The 17,610-nt window shown below is 47.7% G+C and overlaps 4 protein-coding genes across 4 annotated transcripts; 1 reads left to right on the top strand and 3 right to left on the bottom strand.

Moving 5' to 3' along the window:
* Positions 1–3,107: 3,107 nt before the first annotated feature.
* Positions 3,108–4,448, bottom strand: BO79DRAFT_245032 (thioesterase family protein; the record flags this gene model as incomplete). The annotated part of the gene is made up of 3 exons (XM_025685433.1): positions 4,171–4,448; positions 3,875–4,115; positions 3,108–3,819 (listed from the first exon to the last, which is right to left on the bottom strand). The coding sequence occupies exons 1-3, from the start codon at positions 4,277–4,279 to the stop codon at positions 3,108–3,110; spliced, it is 1,062 nt and encodes a 353-aa protein (XP_025540445.1). The 5' UTR covers positions 4,280–4,448.
* Positions 4,449–5,492: 1,044 nt separating this feature from the next.
* Positions 5,493–6,588, bottom strand: BO79DRAFT_264101 (oxidoreductase; the record flags this gene model as incomplete). Its single annotated transcript, XM_025686748.1, has 2 exons — positions 5,493–6,254; positions 6,292–6,588. 2 exons carry the CDS (start codon positions 6,586–6,588, stop codon positions 5,493–5,495), a joined length of 1,059 nt encoding a protein of 352 aa, XP_025540444.1.
* Positions 6,589–7,383: 795 nt separating this feature from the next.
* Positions 7,384–8,447, bottom strand: BO79DRAFT_254357 (uncharacterized protein; the record flags this gene model as incomplete). The annotated part of the gene is made up of 3 exons (XM_025686060.1): positions 7,384–7,610; positions 7,663–8,206; positions 8,286–8,447. 3 exons carry the CDS (start codon positions 8,445–8,447, stop codon positions 7,384–7,386), a joined length of 933 nt encoding a protein of 310 aa, XP_025540443.1.
* Positions 8,448–10,164: 1,717 nt separating this feature from the next.
* Positions 10,165–17,590, top strand: BO79DRAFT_264099 (type I polyketide synthase; the record flags this gene model as incomplete). The annotated part of the gene is made up of 7 exons (XM_025686747.1): positions 10,165–10,234; positions 10,292–10,560; positions 10,616–11,206; positions 11,267–11,350; positions 11,416–16,233; positions 16,299–16,619; positions 16,718–17,590. 7 exons carry the CDS (start codon positions 10,165–10,167, stop codon positions 17,588–17,590), a joined length of 7,026 nt encoding a protein of 2,341 aa, XP_025540442.1.
* Between the last annotated feature and the right edge of the window lie 20 nt (positions 17,591–17,610).

Raw genomic sequence — 17,610 nt, 5'->3', positions numbered from 1 at the left:
GACAAAAAGACAAAAAGAAAAGGAGAAAAAGCGAGGGTCACGCCACTATAATCCGGAGTTTTATATCCTTCACATGGTGGATATGACGGAGCTACAATTGGACTAGTTAAAAAGTGGTAAATACGGAGTACATTAGTTCTGATTCGCATGTTCGGCGGAAGCCGAGGCCGGTTGTTTCTCGCTAACGAAATGCCATGCCTTTAGCGCTTATGGTGGCCCACTTTTAACGGTCGGGTTGCAGCGAAACCAGCGATATGGCGAATGAGAGTGGGTTCATGTGTGTTTATCGGGTTAATGGCTCCGGAGATGTGCCGGGGTTGGTTTAGATTGATTACTGGTGATCCTTGATTTCGTGTTCTGCGCGTGGCAGTTATCTACGGCTCTTCTGGTGGAGATGTTTCTATACCGGGATGGAAGTGATGTTCTTGGCATGACTTTCAGTATACAACACATAATACTGACTACTAGTAAATCAAAACCGAAAATACCGCGTCTCCCCGGACAGCAGATGGAGGTATAGGTCTCAATATGTAACAATATTATGGTTTTCATCCTTTGCAATTATGGGCGGATAGCTTACTGTAGTCTTCCATCCATAGCACAATCTCTCCTAGCCTCTCAAATCCAACGGTAGTACTGTTTCTATTGAAGGCGCTGGTTGCTTGAGACCTCTCGTCTTCTTTTCGATCCTCCGACTTCTCTCTCAGCGCTAGATTTGAATTGGCAAGAAGTGTTTGGATGTTACTCTCTTACTCGAAGCAAGTGATGGTGCCGCATCATACTCTCGCTTGATATTATCTGCCATCTCTCCTCTCCCTGTGAGATGCAAAATATGTGCAATCTACCGATTGGATGGCTTTGTGAGGCCTTCGGACTGGCTCAGGGGGGTTGGCAATTAACCCAATTTAACGACTTCTAGATTCACTTCTAGATTCTATTGATATGGCACACAGGACTAAAATATGACCATAGTGCACCTGCCAGAAACAGCTTGAATATATCCTTCTCAATAATTTAAATAAGTTCACCGGGCACGGATGCAGCAACACGGGGGACAGCTGCACTGGATCGAGTAAGGGCTATGTCAGAGCAACCATTGAGTCAGACCGGACGCCGAAGAAGAGAAGGTCAGACTTGCCCTTCGGATTCGTTGCGTTCCGTTAGGATCTCGTCCACCCAGCGGACTATCTCCTCGGTGTGTTTACCCAGCACGAATGGCACATTGCGACTCCCCGCCTTGTGCTCGTGCGAGCAGTGAGAGGTTCGAAGTGTACATTTAATGGGACTTCACTTGTATATTCTCGAGACTCTTGTCTTTGATGTTATTGAACTCACATCTTCCACCAGAAACGATATACCCGGGGATGGAAGACGACGGTCACTATGTACTGTTCAAACAACGAAAATTGGGCCTAAAGTCCAAATGCTGGTAACTGTGTCCAGCTCTTATGCTAGCGATATCAATATCAGCAAGGTCTGCCTGTTATCGCTGGTCTTAGGGTGGATCAGTTCGCACTTTGCTGGAGCTAAGCAACACTCATAGGCGATATGGTTGATGCAGCAATAGTAATTTCCTGGTTTGGTTTATAAATGCCTTGATCATGTGAGGAAGTTGCCCTTATTACAATCATGACAGTTGGTACATGCTTCTGGCGGAGGTTATCCCTGAGACCAGATCAGCAGGACATTGATGTAACTGGAACAGTGCATAGAAATATGATAAGTACGAATCCGGCCATGACGGAACTCCACTTGGAAAATGCGAGAAGCAGTGAAATCTAAATAGTGGCAACACTGACGGAGAATTGGTGATCATTTAAATTGTAGTTACTTGATATAATTGAACTTTCGGTTCATCAAACGGTTCAAAAAGCAGAAGGGAGGGCACTGGCGCATTGACTAAAACTCAAAGGCATCCAGTATGTCATATAAGTCGTCTAGTTCTAGCTTTTGAAGAGTTGACGTTTGTATTGTCACTGCCATATATACCCATCCAAAGGTTCTGCAGAATGCTGCGCAACATGCAAAAAGATACAAGTTATTGGGTTCAATTCTCGGATAGTCACAAGTTGACACAAATGGAGACTTAGAGATTGACCGAGGGCAGCTAACTTGTAGATATCCATGTCTTCCCAGGGCCGACTCGGCCATCCAACAGGTACCCGCGACACAGTCGCTTTCATTCTGGTCTCCCGATGTATGTATCGCAACCAGCTGCCACAGGTCGGATGCACAGTGGCCTTTAATTCAGGTCCCATAAATCTCATGTACAGTCGTGATGTCCACAATGTGAAAGACCTTTTCTCAGGTCACCCTCGAAAGAGTCCTTTTTTCACTTCTGATATCTTGGACTGCGCATTATACCTCCTTCTGTTTGCTTAGTGCTGGTGGCGATCTGTCAGCTGTCCCAGTAGTTGATGTACTCTTCTTATCAGTCATGGGTGCCATATTTCCAAGTACTGTCGAATTCTGCGCCCTATGGGAACCATGTACTGAAGTATATAGAATACTTTATTCCAATATAGATGGCTAGGTTCTACTGTATGCATACAGAATGTCAAGGGCATACAGGAAGAAGATATCATGTAGTAAAGAAGTAAAGCTACGGAATAAAAGCAGAAGAGGATTGATTGGAAGAGGTCCTAACCCTCCTTATAAACCTTCAGAGCAGGCAAAGCTGTATTGAATTCTAACATTCAATCAGATACCGAGTGAAATGCTAGAGCATGCCTTATATAGCTGAAGACCAATACACAGCCTAAGTCACAGTGATAGTCGATGTTGGAGCTTAGAATCCAAGCAAGGCAGTAGATTACTTCACCAAGCCTCCCAATGCCCTGATTCATTCATGGTCTATCTAGGTGAATGGCTGGGTGAATCATGCTTACCTTCTCATCTTTCAAGCATCGGCGAAAAAGGCTATCTAAACCGAGACATCGCTCAGAAATCTTATCTTCCTAAATAAGTTTAAGCTTCCGTCGCCATAATTGGTATAGCCAGGTTTATTATCTACCCAATTCTCCTCTGACTATTAGCATGCACAAAGAAACATGTCATCCAAACAAGCGCTTTATCAAATTTATAGAAAACCACTTGTCTCTAGGAAGTCACAATTTCTGGATCTTCGAGTTAGCAGGTACAAGAGCCGCTACCTGTTGACTGATAGCAATTAGATCCATTCTTTCATCGAAAATGAGAACCTCCATATCCATTTGACCGTTCAAGATTCTCTTGCACTCAGTCCGCAAGTACAGCCATCGGACGCCCTCCGCGGGAAGCCTTTGCTTGATCTCCGTGGAGAGAGTCAAGGAGACGTTCAGCAGTTTGCCCGAAAATTTCTTGGTGCCGTCATCGTTGAGAACTCTCCAATCGCTCCGTCCTTCATTGCGGGCCTTTTCCTGGCGCTTCGCAAACTCGAGCATGGCCGCTATACTCCCCATCGGAAACGGCTTTCCCTCTTCATGCCGGACATAGTTCTCTTGAATCGGAAGTGGCATGTCTCCCACAAACTGTACCATGTCATTGGTCCATCGGGCCTTGCCTCCACTTTCCGACGGCCGCGAGCCTAGCGGGAGATAGTCCCAACCCGGTTCAACCCATTGCTCGATGAATGGAAAATCGGTGGGCAGAGCTCTCGGGATGAAGTTCTTGAGGTAGGACTGACCCCTTCGAAATCCTTCGGGATAGAAGGCGCAGTGGTAAGAAATCCAATTCGGGTCACTGTCTCTCTCAAGTTTGGTGAGGTCCACAGGAGTAGGGGGAGTGAAGAGACGCCAGTCAGTTTGGATTGTGATGCCTGTGATGGACAGGTTGGTGATGCTGTCAAGTATGTATGTAAGCATCTGTTATTCCGGGCGTGATTGTTTCTACATACGCTATATCCACAGACACGGCGAGTTTTTCATTCTGGAATGATTCGACTCGGAGGGTAGAGTGTGCTTTCCCGATGTTCACTTCTCGCAAGGTCATTATCAAGGGTGCCGAGGCAAAAGTTGGACGGTAGAATTGGACATAAGAACTTCGAAGGGCAATCTGAGATTGAAGTTTAGGGTGTTGTGTGGCGTAATAGAGAGCATATTTGGTCATGAGGCAAGCTACATAGCCACCAACACTAACTGTAACGTAGTGAGTATCCCTTAGCAGGTAAGGTGCATACATTCTAGTACATACCAGAGCCGACCGCTATATCTGAGGGCAGCTGCACCGAACATTGGCGCGCAGAGGAGAATGGAAGGTCCAACGCTTGGGACAGGCTTGTGGGGAGTGGTTCTGTTGTCATTGTATCCGTCAACGGCTTTGGTCCTTTCAACGGTCGGAATGTTATTGTAGATTTCCAGGAAAACACTTCGTGTCGGGTGCTAACTTTCTCTAAGCTCCGCAAATGAGAAAGAGCTGGGAAGAGGGGGGAAATGAATGAAATTTATCACAATAGAAAAAGGGTCTATCGGGATATTCCACTTAGTAAACGAGAAATGATCGATTAGGGTGAGCATCCTAACATGGATTGAGGGAACCCTTTATAGCTGGTGGACAATTCACCGAATGGTGTCAGTCACGGTGTGAGCTTGGGCACGCATCCGTCCATTTGTTTGTTACATCGTCTTACATCGTCAATCCTAGTCGCGGCCGCTAGTCCAGCAACAACCTTGCTTGAGGATTCCAACCTTGATAGAAAAAGGGGCTGTGTCTCTTCTCTCTTTGTTTGTGTCTGTTGGATCCAACAATCCTGCAATCGCATATCCCAGGCAAACCTTCTATGATACCCCTGAATGCCCTTTTCTTCTCTCTGCTTTCTCGCCTTTCTTTGTAGCTGCCCCGTAATAACTTTCTGCTGTCAACTATTTCTGTATCTCGCTATCTAGCCTCTCTGTTAGTGTTGGAGCAATGTTTAACGTGGGTTATAAATTATATGTCAAGATTTCGCTCGGGTAACTGTCGATGTGATCTGGTAGCCTTGTTTCTCTCCAAAACCAGACGCTATCATCATTCACTCCAAATGTGGGGTCTATGCACGCGTTATATCTCACATTATGAAAAAAGGTCCAGTCCTGTTCACTCTGTTAGAGTGAATCAGCTGACGATAAAGCTGACAGGCATTACCTTACTGTCGGTGAGCACATTAACCGTATACAGATACTTCATTAGTCCCTTGCCACCCAGATCTGGCTTTCAGGTTTTTGGTTATCTCTTCTGGCTCGGGTGTTGCACATCTTGTGGTGTTAACAGGTGGTCTTTCTCTGTAAACCTTAAGAGTAAGGGAAACTGTGAATACATCCTACGGCTCTTTGTTGACTTGTACATCACTCCTTTAGTATTGGCATGAGAAAGCAGAACCCCATACTACGGTACCAATAATGTGCTTTCTAGGAAGATTGTGGACAAGATCTACGATACAGGTTCTCTAGCAGTTCATCTATGCACCTATGAAGGACGCAAAAGGTTTGTAGCGTTAGAAAGCCTCGTTTGAAGTTGAAGCTGATGAGCGCATTACATTACATGTTGCGTCCGCCTCGCGTCTCGGGCTTCAACCGTCCCAATGCAATTTGCCGAGATCTCCATTCATTCCACTCATCTACCGAGCGCGTTTCATCCTCTTCTCCCGGCAACAAGGGCGGGATAACCCCTCCCTTAAGGCGCTGAAGAGATGCAGATCGCTTGGGACGTACCAGATAAGCCACACTTTCCCGTTGCACCATCGCTTGGTCCCCTGGAGCTGTCACCACCCGGTGCAGAGAGCTGCGCAAGAGACCTCCTGTCCACTCTACCAATGTGTCGCCAACATTCACAACAGCACACCCGGGCTCCGGTTGTATGTATTTCCAGTTTTCTTTGACATTCTCACAACGCGCGGGGAGGACTTGGAGTCCGCCAGCGATATTGAATAAGAGCGTCATTGTTCCCATGTCAGTGTGGCCGCCAAAGGATATGCGGTCATAATCGGGATTGGCTTGGGCTGGGCTCCAGAGCAGACGGACAAGGCTCTCAGATTCCTTGTCCAAAGGACTCAGTGCTTCGAGTGTCTTGGGTTCGATGCCCAAGCAAATGTCCAACTTGGCCAAGACTTCATCTAATACAGCATGGGCGTGTCCGATGAACTTCTGGAGCTGCTCGTTGCTAGTGTTGATTACTTCTGGGTGCACACGTGGATTACCGGTGATTCCTAGCACTTCATCTTGGCTTAGCGAGTAGACGGATATGTGATCGACTTGGCCATCCTCTGTTTTCATGGTCCCTATGTTTTTATACCTACTTCCCTGTTAAAATCACATAATTTTGGAAGCGACAAAGGACGTAACTCGTAAAGTCCGGGGGCTTTAAGGTGTAATTCTTCAGTGTCTCATGGCCGAGTACAGAGAGCTGTGTAGTCAACTCGAACATTCCTTCGGCATCTTGCAGCAAAACTTCCCCTTGGCTTGATCCATTGAAGTCCAACAGAAAGAATCCCCATTTCTGGCATGCTTCGAATAGTTTCTCCACTTCATCCTTCGCATTGTTTTTCAGTGCCTCCAGAGACACTTTCGCAAGGGGAACGATGGGGATATCAGAAGGGAATGGAGGGCACTGTTTGAAATATCTTGGAGTAGGCATTTTTGGCAAGTTATCAATCTCAAAAATCCGTCTTGAGCTGGACACGAATCAAAAGAGTATAATAGGAAGCTCTTACTGGGCAGTGGCTGGGCTGTCAAGACAGAACGAGAACGGCAACGGCAAGCAAATGAAGGACGCCTCTTCTTTGGGTCTCGGAGGAATCTCCTGTCTCCTCTGAAACAGATTGCGGTTTAAGAACGAAATAGAAATGACATTTTAATTTATGAAAGCCAATAATCACGTGTGGAACAGCTTCTCTACTCCTTTCTCACCCATACTGAACTACTTCAACCCCGCGTGTGACCATTGGGCTGTGCATAGCTAAGCATTGGACCAATTGAGAAGATCAGCTATGATTTTCTGCTATAAGGTTCTATTGACAGCGCCGTTCAAACATTGAGGCCCATTGCACTTTTGACTAGAACTAGCAGGGGTTCGAATCCTGCGTTGGGGACAAGGGGCTTGCGCAGGTTACAATCCAAGCTGGGCGGTTACAAAGCGCAAGGTTATGTTTCAAATGGAACCACAAGAAAACTTCCCCGGGCGTTATTTTCTACACCGCCGTTTGTTCTTTACATGTCCTGTCTACCAATCGTATAATTGTCCCTGAGGTTTTGACACCCATGCACGTGGTCTATCGATGAGCAACTAGGGGGGGTGGGGCATGCAGTACCAATGAGTAAAGCCAAACACTTGATTGAAATTGCCCACGGTCTCACGAATGCCACCGTCAACCAAAGTTGCATCGCTATCCCCCACTTCACTGGCGGCTTTATTGAGTCGAGACACTACTCCCTATGTTGTGTCGGGCGTGTCGCTAGAAACCCCAGAATGCATGTCACCTGGTTTTTTGCCATCGCTACTGTAGCTATTTGAGAGTTCATAGTACTGTGTGTTGGCAGGTTGCAACTTTTTGGCATGCGTCTTTTTCCTGAAAATGGGCACACAGGCAGGGATACAAGCAGCGATGATGCCTGAAGACTGCTCCATAATGCAAACAACTGTGAGCCACGTCATGTTGACTGTGATAGCGTTAGGCACTGTGACTGATACACCAAGGGGGTTTGATCATACATGAAATAGATCTTGAGGTTTGATAGACCTGGAAATATGTGCGGAGTACGTTCGAAATCGTGGCGAGGAGACCCAAGCTCATGAGGCTACAAATAAATACTTTTTTGCCGCGCTTGATTCGCACATTCCTCAGGATAATCACTGGTGCTGATGTCAAGCAAATGTCGGTGACTATCGTCAGGGAGGATTGAACGTAGGCGACATTATACATGCCCTTGACTGACACGCATTTTGAGGGGATCTCGTTGCTCCAGAGCGGTGTACAGGACGCTGACAAGACTATGACCACTGCAACAGTAATCAGAGTCATGGGGGTCATCAGTATTCCCAGAATCCAGCGAAGACGAGAACTATTTCGGATGCGAAGAATGTACAAACAGATGGAGTACTTGGTGGTCAGGGTACAGCAAACATTGGACATCTCAAAGAACGTATTGAAACGCAACTTCTTCAGGTCCGTGTCTCCAGGATGGGTAGTAGATATCGGACTCGAGCCAAGATTGGCTCCAAGCTGAATCAAAATCAGACCTGCAAATGAGAAAGCCTGCCATGAGAACTGGTGTCAGCCAGTCGATCCTTTTACTGCGCTGCACCTCGTCACCACAAGACAAACAACAACTTACCCAGGCAATGATAATGAAATGGTCGTCCCAACCCCAGTACTTTGTGATTGTTGTTCGGATCCATGACCGTGTTATAATCATCATCAATGCGAGTGCTGTCAAGGGGTAATATGCGCCCAGTATGCCAGGTCGCATGTCATGTTGGGAAGTGGGCGCTGACATTTTTTTAAGACACGAGAGTGACTTCGGCACTTGTAGAGGAGAGTATAAATCCAAAGGCAATAATATATGACTGCCAGTAAAATCCAAAGAAAAGGAAGAGACTCTGGGGAGCGAACCAGGTGCCCTTTTACGATGATCTGCAGTAAGTGGTCTCTGCTTATTCACAATTGGCCCTAACGTTCCCGTTGAACTGAGAGATATAGCGAAGCTTATTTCTGGGGCAACATTTCTCTCGGTGTTTGACACTAGCTTCTATTCTCTTGCTCTGAAAGCGCTTGTCTCCCTAGAATCTCGAAGGCAACCTTGTCCATGGTGCATCAGATGACCCTAATACAACCTTGCACTGCCTCCTTCCCACAGGAACCCAGAACGTTACGCACCCCTCCGTAATTGTAATTCTTACATCTTTCGCAAGCAAATAACCCGTGTAACCATCGGCAGTACTCGGTGCTTTGGTTAATACCCCACATCAGCGCCATAGGAAGCTTCAGACATGGCTCACACCGGCTATGTTCGGTGAAATGCATCTCGCCCCTGGTTAACGCTGCCGGATCAAACGAGTAGTTGGGCGAGAACAAAATCGCGGAGTCAAGGAAGGTAGTTTTCCCTGGTCCATGTGGTCTCGTGAAGCTGATAAGTGGAAATAAAAGATGCGACTTCGCAAAAGCCAATAGGCCCCTACATATTTGCGGAGCTGGGATACGCATCATCTCTGGACCATGATGGTTGAATCTTTTGTAGATCATTATAAGATGAGCTTGTCATTTGAGCAATGTGGCGAACGGGGATCCCTCACCAGGGTGATTCGACATGGTCTCAGTAGCTTTTACAAATCGGGGGGCATGATCCCGACCCAACTGCAGTCCAAGTGAGGCCTTCCAGGTAAGTGCTAGGTTTGTCCAGTTTTATGAAGGCAAAAAAAAGCGCATTCGTGAATAATACAACCTGGTCCCTCATGTAGTATTTTCAATACATGTAGCTATCCATTAATACTCAGCTGCTGACACGAGCTTTGCGAGAAAAGTAAATAGATCCAAATCATATTGCTCGGTTAGCCCGGTGGGCTACCATTTGTCTTCTAGTGTCTTTCACCGTGAATGGCTGCCTTTCTTGCTAGTAGTAACCTCTCAAGGACAGGGGATGATGCAGATGGGACTGGGAAGTCGAATCCTTGCTCACCATGGATTTCTATAAATCATTTCCCAGAAAAATGGGGGTTAGGATCATTGAAGAGCAGCCATAATTTCAAGTAGTACATTAGTCCTCTCCACTGACCGCTAGAACTCCCACCGAAATTTCATATATAAGGGATGTCGGTGTCTATACCCTGTTGCACGTTAAACAAGTTACAATCTCACGAATCTGTCAGTACGGTGCTTAGCAAATCTTCACAGCTATGAACGACAGACACGCGGTTGCAATTATCGGGTTCTCGTTGACATTTCCGCAAGATGTAACTACATCAGACACTTTGTGGAGATTGATGTGCGAAAAAAGGACGACAGCAACGGAAGTGCTTAAAAATCGAATGAATATCCGGTCTATGTATCATCCAGACAAACATCGACGGGGTCAGGTATTTCGATCACAAGCCGAATAACGCCACCTCAAGCTTATGATGCTGATAAGTGTGACTACCTAGATTCCCGTCAGGCGTGGACACTTTTTGCGTCGCGATATCGCCGCGTTCGATGCATCCTTCTTCGCTACCTCCACCATGGATGCAGCAGCTATGGATCCACAGCAGCGGCTGTTGCTGGAGCATACATATATGGCATTGGAAAACGGTGAGGTCCTCATAGATATATATATGTTGTCCTTAACATGACTGATACAATCATTAGCCGGACTGCCTCTAGAGAAAATAGCTGGAACAAAGACTTCAGTCTATACCGGTAGCTTTTCTACGGACTGGCAACAAATGCAATACAAAGACGCCGAGGAGTGCAAAACGACAACTGCGCTTGGTGCTCAGGCGTCCTGCAACGCCAATAGAATCAGTTGGTTTTTCAATCTCAAAGGAAATAGTGCCAACATCGATACCGCTTGTTCCAGTAGCCTTGTCTGTCTGGACCTAGGCTGCCGTGACTTGCAATCTTGCAGCGAAGACATGGTGAGCCGCTATCAAGAACCACCCAATACAATATGATCGACTAATATGAAAGCAGACGATTGTTGCTGGAAGCAACATCATACTGTCACCAGATGTCATGCATTCACTAAGCAATTTGAATATGCTTTCTCCAGATGGGCAGTGTTACAGCTTTGATCATCGTGCTAATGGATATAGCAGAGGTGAAGGCGTTGGAGTACTGATTCTCAAGCGTGTGGCCGATGCGATTCGGGATAATGACACTATCCGCGGTATCATTCGTAGCACAGGGTGCAATCAGGACGGACGGACGTCCAGCCTTACCGTACCAAACCTCGATATGCAGACTCAGTTGATCAGAGACACTTATAAGAAAGCGGGACTAAGCATGAACCCCACAAGATACTTTGAAGCTCATGGAACAGGCACCCCTGTTGGAGACCCAACTGAGGCTAACGCTTTGGGCTCCGCATTCCGCCAGACTCGAACCGCGATCGACCCACTGTGGGTTGGGTCTATCAAGAGCAACATCGGACATCTAGAAGGCGCCAGTGGAGTCGCTGGAGTAATTAAGGCGATGCTAATACTTGAGCAGGGGATTATCCCTCCGAATACTAATTTCGAGCGCGTTAATCCCGAGATAGATACGGAGTATCTGAATATTCAGGTACTACCACCCTTCTACTCCGCGTCTTCGTAGGTCACAAAAGCTAATAAATAATACAAGTTTCCCCTCGAAGTCAAGCCGTGGCCAAGCGAGGGCCTCCGACGTGCTTCTGTCAACTCCTTTGGCAATTCAGGAACCAACGCCGTAAGATGCTGCCTCCCCTTTCCCTTTCCGCGAAGATAGATAAAGACAACTCACAAAGATTGCAGCATGTTGTTCTGGATGATGTCTATCATTTTCTTGATGAGCATCACCTGTCTGCCAATCATTTGACCGTGCAAACTCCGCCAATGACCCCGTCCCTTGAGTCAATCACAATCAATGTTGCCCGCTCTCTTTCCATGCACCCGTCTCACTATCCGACTTCCAGGGAAATTAGGTCAAAGCTTCTGTTACTCTCCGCTAATGATAAGAATGGCATTTCGAGACAGGCAGCGGTCTACGCCAAGTATTTCCAAGAAGGTGCAAGCATGCATGTTACGAGTACCAATTACCTTGATCATCTTGCGTTTACCCTGGCATCTAGACGAACCTCATTTCCATGGAGGAGTTTTATCTTGGTCAGTTCTGTAGATCAGCTCAAAGATATAGACAAGAGAATTTCTACGCCAACAAGAGCCAAGCCCAATCCTGGGCTCGGTTTCGTCTTTGCTGGCCAGGGCGCGCAGTGGGCCGGAATGGGGCGTGACTTGATGGTATTCCCGGAATTCAGTCAAAGTTTGAAAATGTCAGAACAGGCCCTTCTCAGCCTCGGTTGTTCATGGAATTTGAGAGAGGAAGTCCTACGAAACAGCGACTCGAATATAGATGCTCCGGAGCTCGCTCAGCCATGCTGTACTGCTCTTCAGATTGCGCTGGTCGATCTCCTCCGAGCACTGAACATAAGTGCTTCGGCTGTTCTTGGACACTCTTCGGGAGAAATTGCAGCAGCATATTGCATTGGCGCTGTTTCGAGAGCTTCCGCAATCAAGATTGCGTACCATCGCGGAGCCGTTTGTGGCGCTCTGGCATCTGGTTCGCTGGGCTTGCAAGGGTCTATGATGTCTGTTGGACTGTCCCCAGAAGGCCTTAAACCATATCTTGATGGGCTATCGGCTCACTTCGAAGGCCTTGACCTCACGGTCGCTTGCATTAACAGCCCAGACAGTGTCACTGTATCTGGGGATCACAGGCATATTGAGGCTTTGAATACTATCCTGGACCGTAAGGAAATATTTGTTCAAAAGCTGGCAGTCAACGTTGCGTACCATTCCGCACATATGCTACGTGTGGCGGACACATATCGGGAGGCAATCCAGACACTAGAGCCCGGAACCGCGTCCGAAACGAAACCGGTAGCCATGTTCTCGTCAGTCTCTGGAAGGCAACTTGCACCGAGCGAGCTCCTTGATCCAGAGTACTGGGTAAGGAATATGGTGTCCCCCGTTCGCTTTAAAGATGCAATGACTGCCCTTGTTGCATCATCGTTCGTTCAGATCCAGAAGAACCTCGACCTGGCGCCTCCGGATCCAATCGCGCTCGATATGTTTGTGGAAATCAGCCCACATAAAAGTTTACGCCGCCCTGTCATCGACACGCTGCGAGAATTGCATAGTCCTGTGAGAAACTATACCTCCCTCATGATAAAAGACTACAATACGACTGCAACACTTCTTAGTTGCCTGGGTGAAATTGCATGCCTTGGGTATCCGCTGCGCCTTGAGAGGGTAAATGGTCTCAATACTTCTAATCAACATTTTATGGCATTGCCCGATTTACCCAATTACGTTTTCGATCATTCCCAGAAATACTGGGATGAGTCCCGATTGTCTGCAGAATCGCGCCTGGGTGGGAGTGCAAAGCTAGATCTGCTAGGAAAGCCAGTTGCAGACTGGAATCCTTTTGATCCTCGGTGGCGGAATCATCTTCGCACCTCCGAGATGCCGTGGCTGGACGACCACATCATCAACGGAGTGACGATATATCCTGGTTCAGGCATGCTTGTCATGGCAATAGAGGCAGCAAATTACCTCACAAAGGAGGACAGTGGGGTTACTGGTTTCGAAATCGCAGATGTTGTTTTCAAAATGCCTCTTCAAATCTCCGAAGAAACTGGAGGTGTTGAGACACAGTTTACAATGCATCCTGCCCGTGACTCCTCGAGACCTCTTGTTAATTTCTCTGAATTTCGCATATTTTGCTACAGCAACAATGAATGGCAGGAGTGCTGTCATGGGCTTATCCGAGCCAAGTACCAGGCAGACCATGATGACACAGGGTTCGACACAGCCATTTCAAACCAGGATGAGGTGATGATATACAGGGATGCTGCTTCATCCATCGAGCAGTCGTGCCACACACCCTTTAGTGATCGGGAGTTTTACTCATCTTTGGGAAAGATAGGGATGGTTGTAGGCCCTGCGTTTCAATGTCTCAAGGACGGACATTTCGATGATCAACACCGTGTGCATTCAAGGATCGGGCTTTTTCGTTGGCCACAAGAGCAGTTCCCACAGCCTCATATTATTCACCCAATAAGCCTTGACTGTATCTTCCATCAGTCCCTCGCCGGCTCTTCCAACGGTGGTAAGAAGGTTATTCCCACTATGATTCCTACTTCTCTCCGACGACTTTTTGTCAGCAAGTTTGGCTTTAATTATCCAGACACCGATGAGGTCCGTGGTTATTCCTGGCCGGAATCGAAAGATCGTCGTGGAGCGTCGTTTAGCGGGTTTGCTACTCCAGCCACTAACGATGCGCTCTTCGTACAATTCGATGGCTTGAGATTGACGACTGTTGCAAGTGCCAAGGAGGGCCCCCTTTCAGGATCAACGGAAGGCAATCAATTCGTCTATAAGATTGCGTATCAACCCGACCCCGACCTTCTGTGTCTGTACCCAACCTCGGTTCTGCTTTGCAAAACCAGGTCAATGATGGAAAAGCATGTTGACATGCTTGCTCATAAGAACGGCGACCTTCGCTTCCTTGAGCTGGATATGAGTGATTCAGACTTGACACAAGATTTGCTTCGAATGCTGTGCATGCATGATCATGATGGCGAGATTATATATCCAAGATATCGTTCATTCACATTTAGCGCAAGCTCGGACGATATCATCAACAACAGGAAAGACGACCTTGACAACTTTCCGCTCGTAAAATTTGTCCGCTCATATATGTTGGTATATGCCTCTTCTAACAATCAGCAGCTTCAAGAGTCTTATGACATCATTTTGGCACGTAACCCTACACAAAAAAGCGACACTGCGTTGCAAAACATGAAGAAGTTACTTTCCCCCGCTGGAAGATTACTACTTCTCGCTGAGTCTGGTGACGACTCTCCCACCGAGCATTGTCAAAATGGCAATACGTCGCAGATCTCATTTTGCAGCGGGCCAATCGATTCAGGGCTGCAAGAGAGCTCAGTATTCACTAAGATCAGCTCAAAAATTGAAGGTGCAGATACGACGATTTTCATGATCATGGATGCAACTTCAACTGTACAGGCCGATGCTTGTCGCCTTCTAGAGCGTTATTGGATGGAGTGTGGCATCACCAAAATTCAATTTGGCTCTTTAGAAAATGCAGCTGCTATGGAACCGGGCGGCAAATTTATTTTTGTGGCCCTTTTGGAGCTGGACCAACCTTTACTATATGATATGGGGTCACAGACATATGACTCCTTGAAAGGGCTATTCCTCGGAGCTACCCGCATACTGTGGGTCACATTCGCTGGAGGAACACAGGCAGGTAGGCCCGAATATCATCTAATTCATGGTTTGACTCGTGCTCTTCGCCATGAGAACTCGGCGCTAAATGCCACCATTCTCACACTTGAACCCAAAAATGGTCAATTGTCTGATTGGCACTTGAGAATTCTGACAAAAATTGTCTCCGTAAAAGCAATCGATCCCAAGCCTTGGATATCTGATATCGAGTACCTCGAGTTGGATGGATGTTTACAAATTCCACGTGTTGTCCCTTGTCCGACAGTCACCCATACCCTCTCGATCAGATCGAGCCCCCACAACTCCGCTCTCAGACTGATCAAAGACTGTCCACCACTCGAACTTACATTAGGTTCGGTGGGTATTTTAGATTCGCTCAGTTATACGGAAGAAAATACAGATGCCCTCGGACCGTTAGCGCCAGACGAGGTGGAAATCCGCACCCATGCAATGGGCATAAACTTCAGAGACCTGCTTATTGCATTGGGCCAGATCCTCGACTCACCAATGGGCCAGGAATGTGCGGGCGTAGTTATCCGTGCTGGTGCGGACACTTCACTCCAGCCAGGGGATCGGGTGGTTCTCGCCGCCGTGTCGGCGTTCAAAACTGTTGCCCGGGGCAAAGTGGTAGCAAGAATACCTGATGACATGCCGTTCACCACTGCCGCTGCCATACCTGTTCAATTTGGCACGGCATGGGAGACACTCCATCATATGGGGCGCCTGGAAAGAGGAGAGTCCATCTTGATCCATTCTGCTGCTGGTGGCACAGGGCAGGCGGCGATTCAAATCTCACAACTACTGGGCGCCATTGTATTCGCTACCGTGGGGACAATGGAGAAGAAGGAGCATTTGAAAAAATACTACGGTATTCCTGATGATCATATTTTCTATAGCCGAGACACAACCTTCGTCCACGGGGTCAAGCGTGCTACACGTGGACGCGGCGTCGACGTGGTCTTGAACTCTCTAGCAGGGGACGGCCTGCTAGCTTCCTTGGACTGCCTTGCACCTAGTGGTCGATTCATCGAGATTGGACGGAAAGACATCCACTCGAACTCAAATTTGCCTATGTTCTCGTTGAGCAAGAATATTTCTTTCATTGTTTTTGATGGCTCTATGATGCGACACCAGCAGCCATCGCGGAGCTGCAGAGATCTTCAGAAATTGATCGATATGTTTTGTCGGCGCGAACTTCGATCAGTTCGTCCTTTGCACATTCATGATGTCAGCGAGGTTGAGAATGTTTTTCGGCTGCTGCAAATGGGTAAGAGTATGGGGAAATTTGTTCTCGAAGTGACACCCGACTCGCAGGTGCAGGTGAGGATGCTTTCCCCAGTGGTAGGCTCTTGCATTAGACTCTAAGGATAACATATTCCTGGCAGGCTACACTCAAGACACGACCGAGCTTCCAAATGGATGCTAATTCAACCTTTGTTTTGGCGGGCGGGCTTGGAGGCATTGGTCGTGCCACAGCTCGTTGGATGGCTGAACGCGGTGCGAGAAACTTGATCTTGCTTTCGCGGTTCGGTCCTCGAAGCAAGTCTGCCATAGAAATGATCAATGACCTGAGGAAGATGGGAGTTCGAGTGGAAACACCAGCTTGTGACGTGACAAAGCTGAGCGTAATGAAAGCAACTTTTGATAATCTAACATTGGAAATGCCACCAATCAAAGGCGTTGTTCAGATGTCGATTGTGGCGAGAGTGAGTGACATATTCTTGTTTCTTGTCGGCCTAGATTATTTCATATATCTAACCTCTCACAGGACCGTCTCTTTGTAGATCTCGAATACAACGATTAGAAGGACGCAGTCAACTGCAAGTCTCTAGGCTCCTGGAACCTTCATACAATCCTCCCCAAAGGAATGGACTTCTTTATCCTCCTATCTTCAGCGTCCGGCCTTGCCGGAATCAAGGGCCAGTCTAATTACGACGCGGGAAACACATACGAAGATGCATTCGCGCGATACCGCGTATCTCAAGGAGAAAAAGCCATCGCACTCGATCTCGGCGCGCTAGTAGACGATGGAATTCTAGCAGAAGATCCCAAACTCCTCCGCCGAGTGCTTGCATACGGTACTTTGGAGCCAATCACGCGGGCGCGATATTATGCCATTCTGGACTACTACTGCAACCCGGAAATGCCGGTTCTGGCTCCATGCGAGGCTCAGATCGGAATCGGTCTAGGAGTAGGCGGCAGCGATGGACTCGAAAGCATCAATTATCAGCAGCAGCCCATGTTGCAACCGCTGATGCTTCTTGGTCATAGGCGACAAGTAGCTACTGCTGCGGCTGCTGCTGGTCTTGCGGACAGCAAGCATCTCCCGAGTAGTCGGGAACGACTGGCAGCATCGACATGTCCAGATCAAGGCGTGGAAATTGTCGCCGAAGCCATCATCAAGAAGTTGGCCAAGTCGTTGACATCTCTGCAGGACGAAACATGCATCGAGAGAGATCGGCCATTGCGCTTGATGGGGGTGGACTCACTTCTCGCAATCGAACTGCGCAATTGGATCACTAGGGAGTTTGGCGTGGACATTGCTGTTTTTGAGACCCAAGGGGCATCTACCTTGCAGACATTGAGTAGCCTAGTGGCGCGGCGCAGTCATGAGAGCGTAAGCAACACACATGAGGGCACCAATTACCAAGCGGACGGATTCTCTGTGGCCAATTGAAGGGGATATGCTGCAATCTT

This window comes from Aspergillus costaricaensis (assembly GCF_003184835.1).
Source record: "Aspergillus costaricaensis CBS 115574 unplaced genomic scaffold BO79scaffold_13, whole genome shotgun sequence".
NCBI lineage: Eukaryota > Fungi > Ascomycota > Eurotiomycetes > Eurotiales > Aspergillaceae > Aspergillus > Aspergillus costaricensis.
Note: the sequence above shows the minus strand (reverse complement) of the source record. Positions and strands in the feature narration are given on the sequence as shown.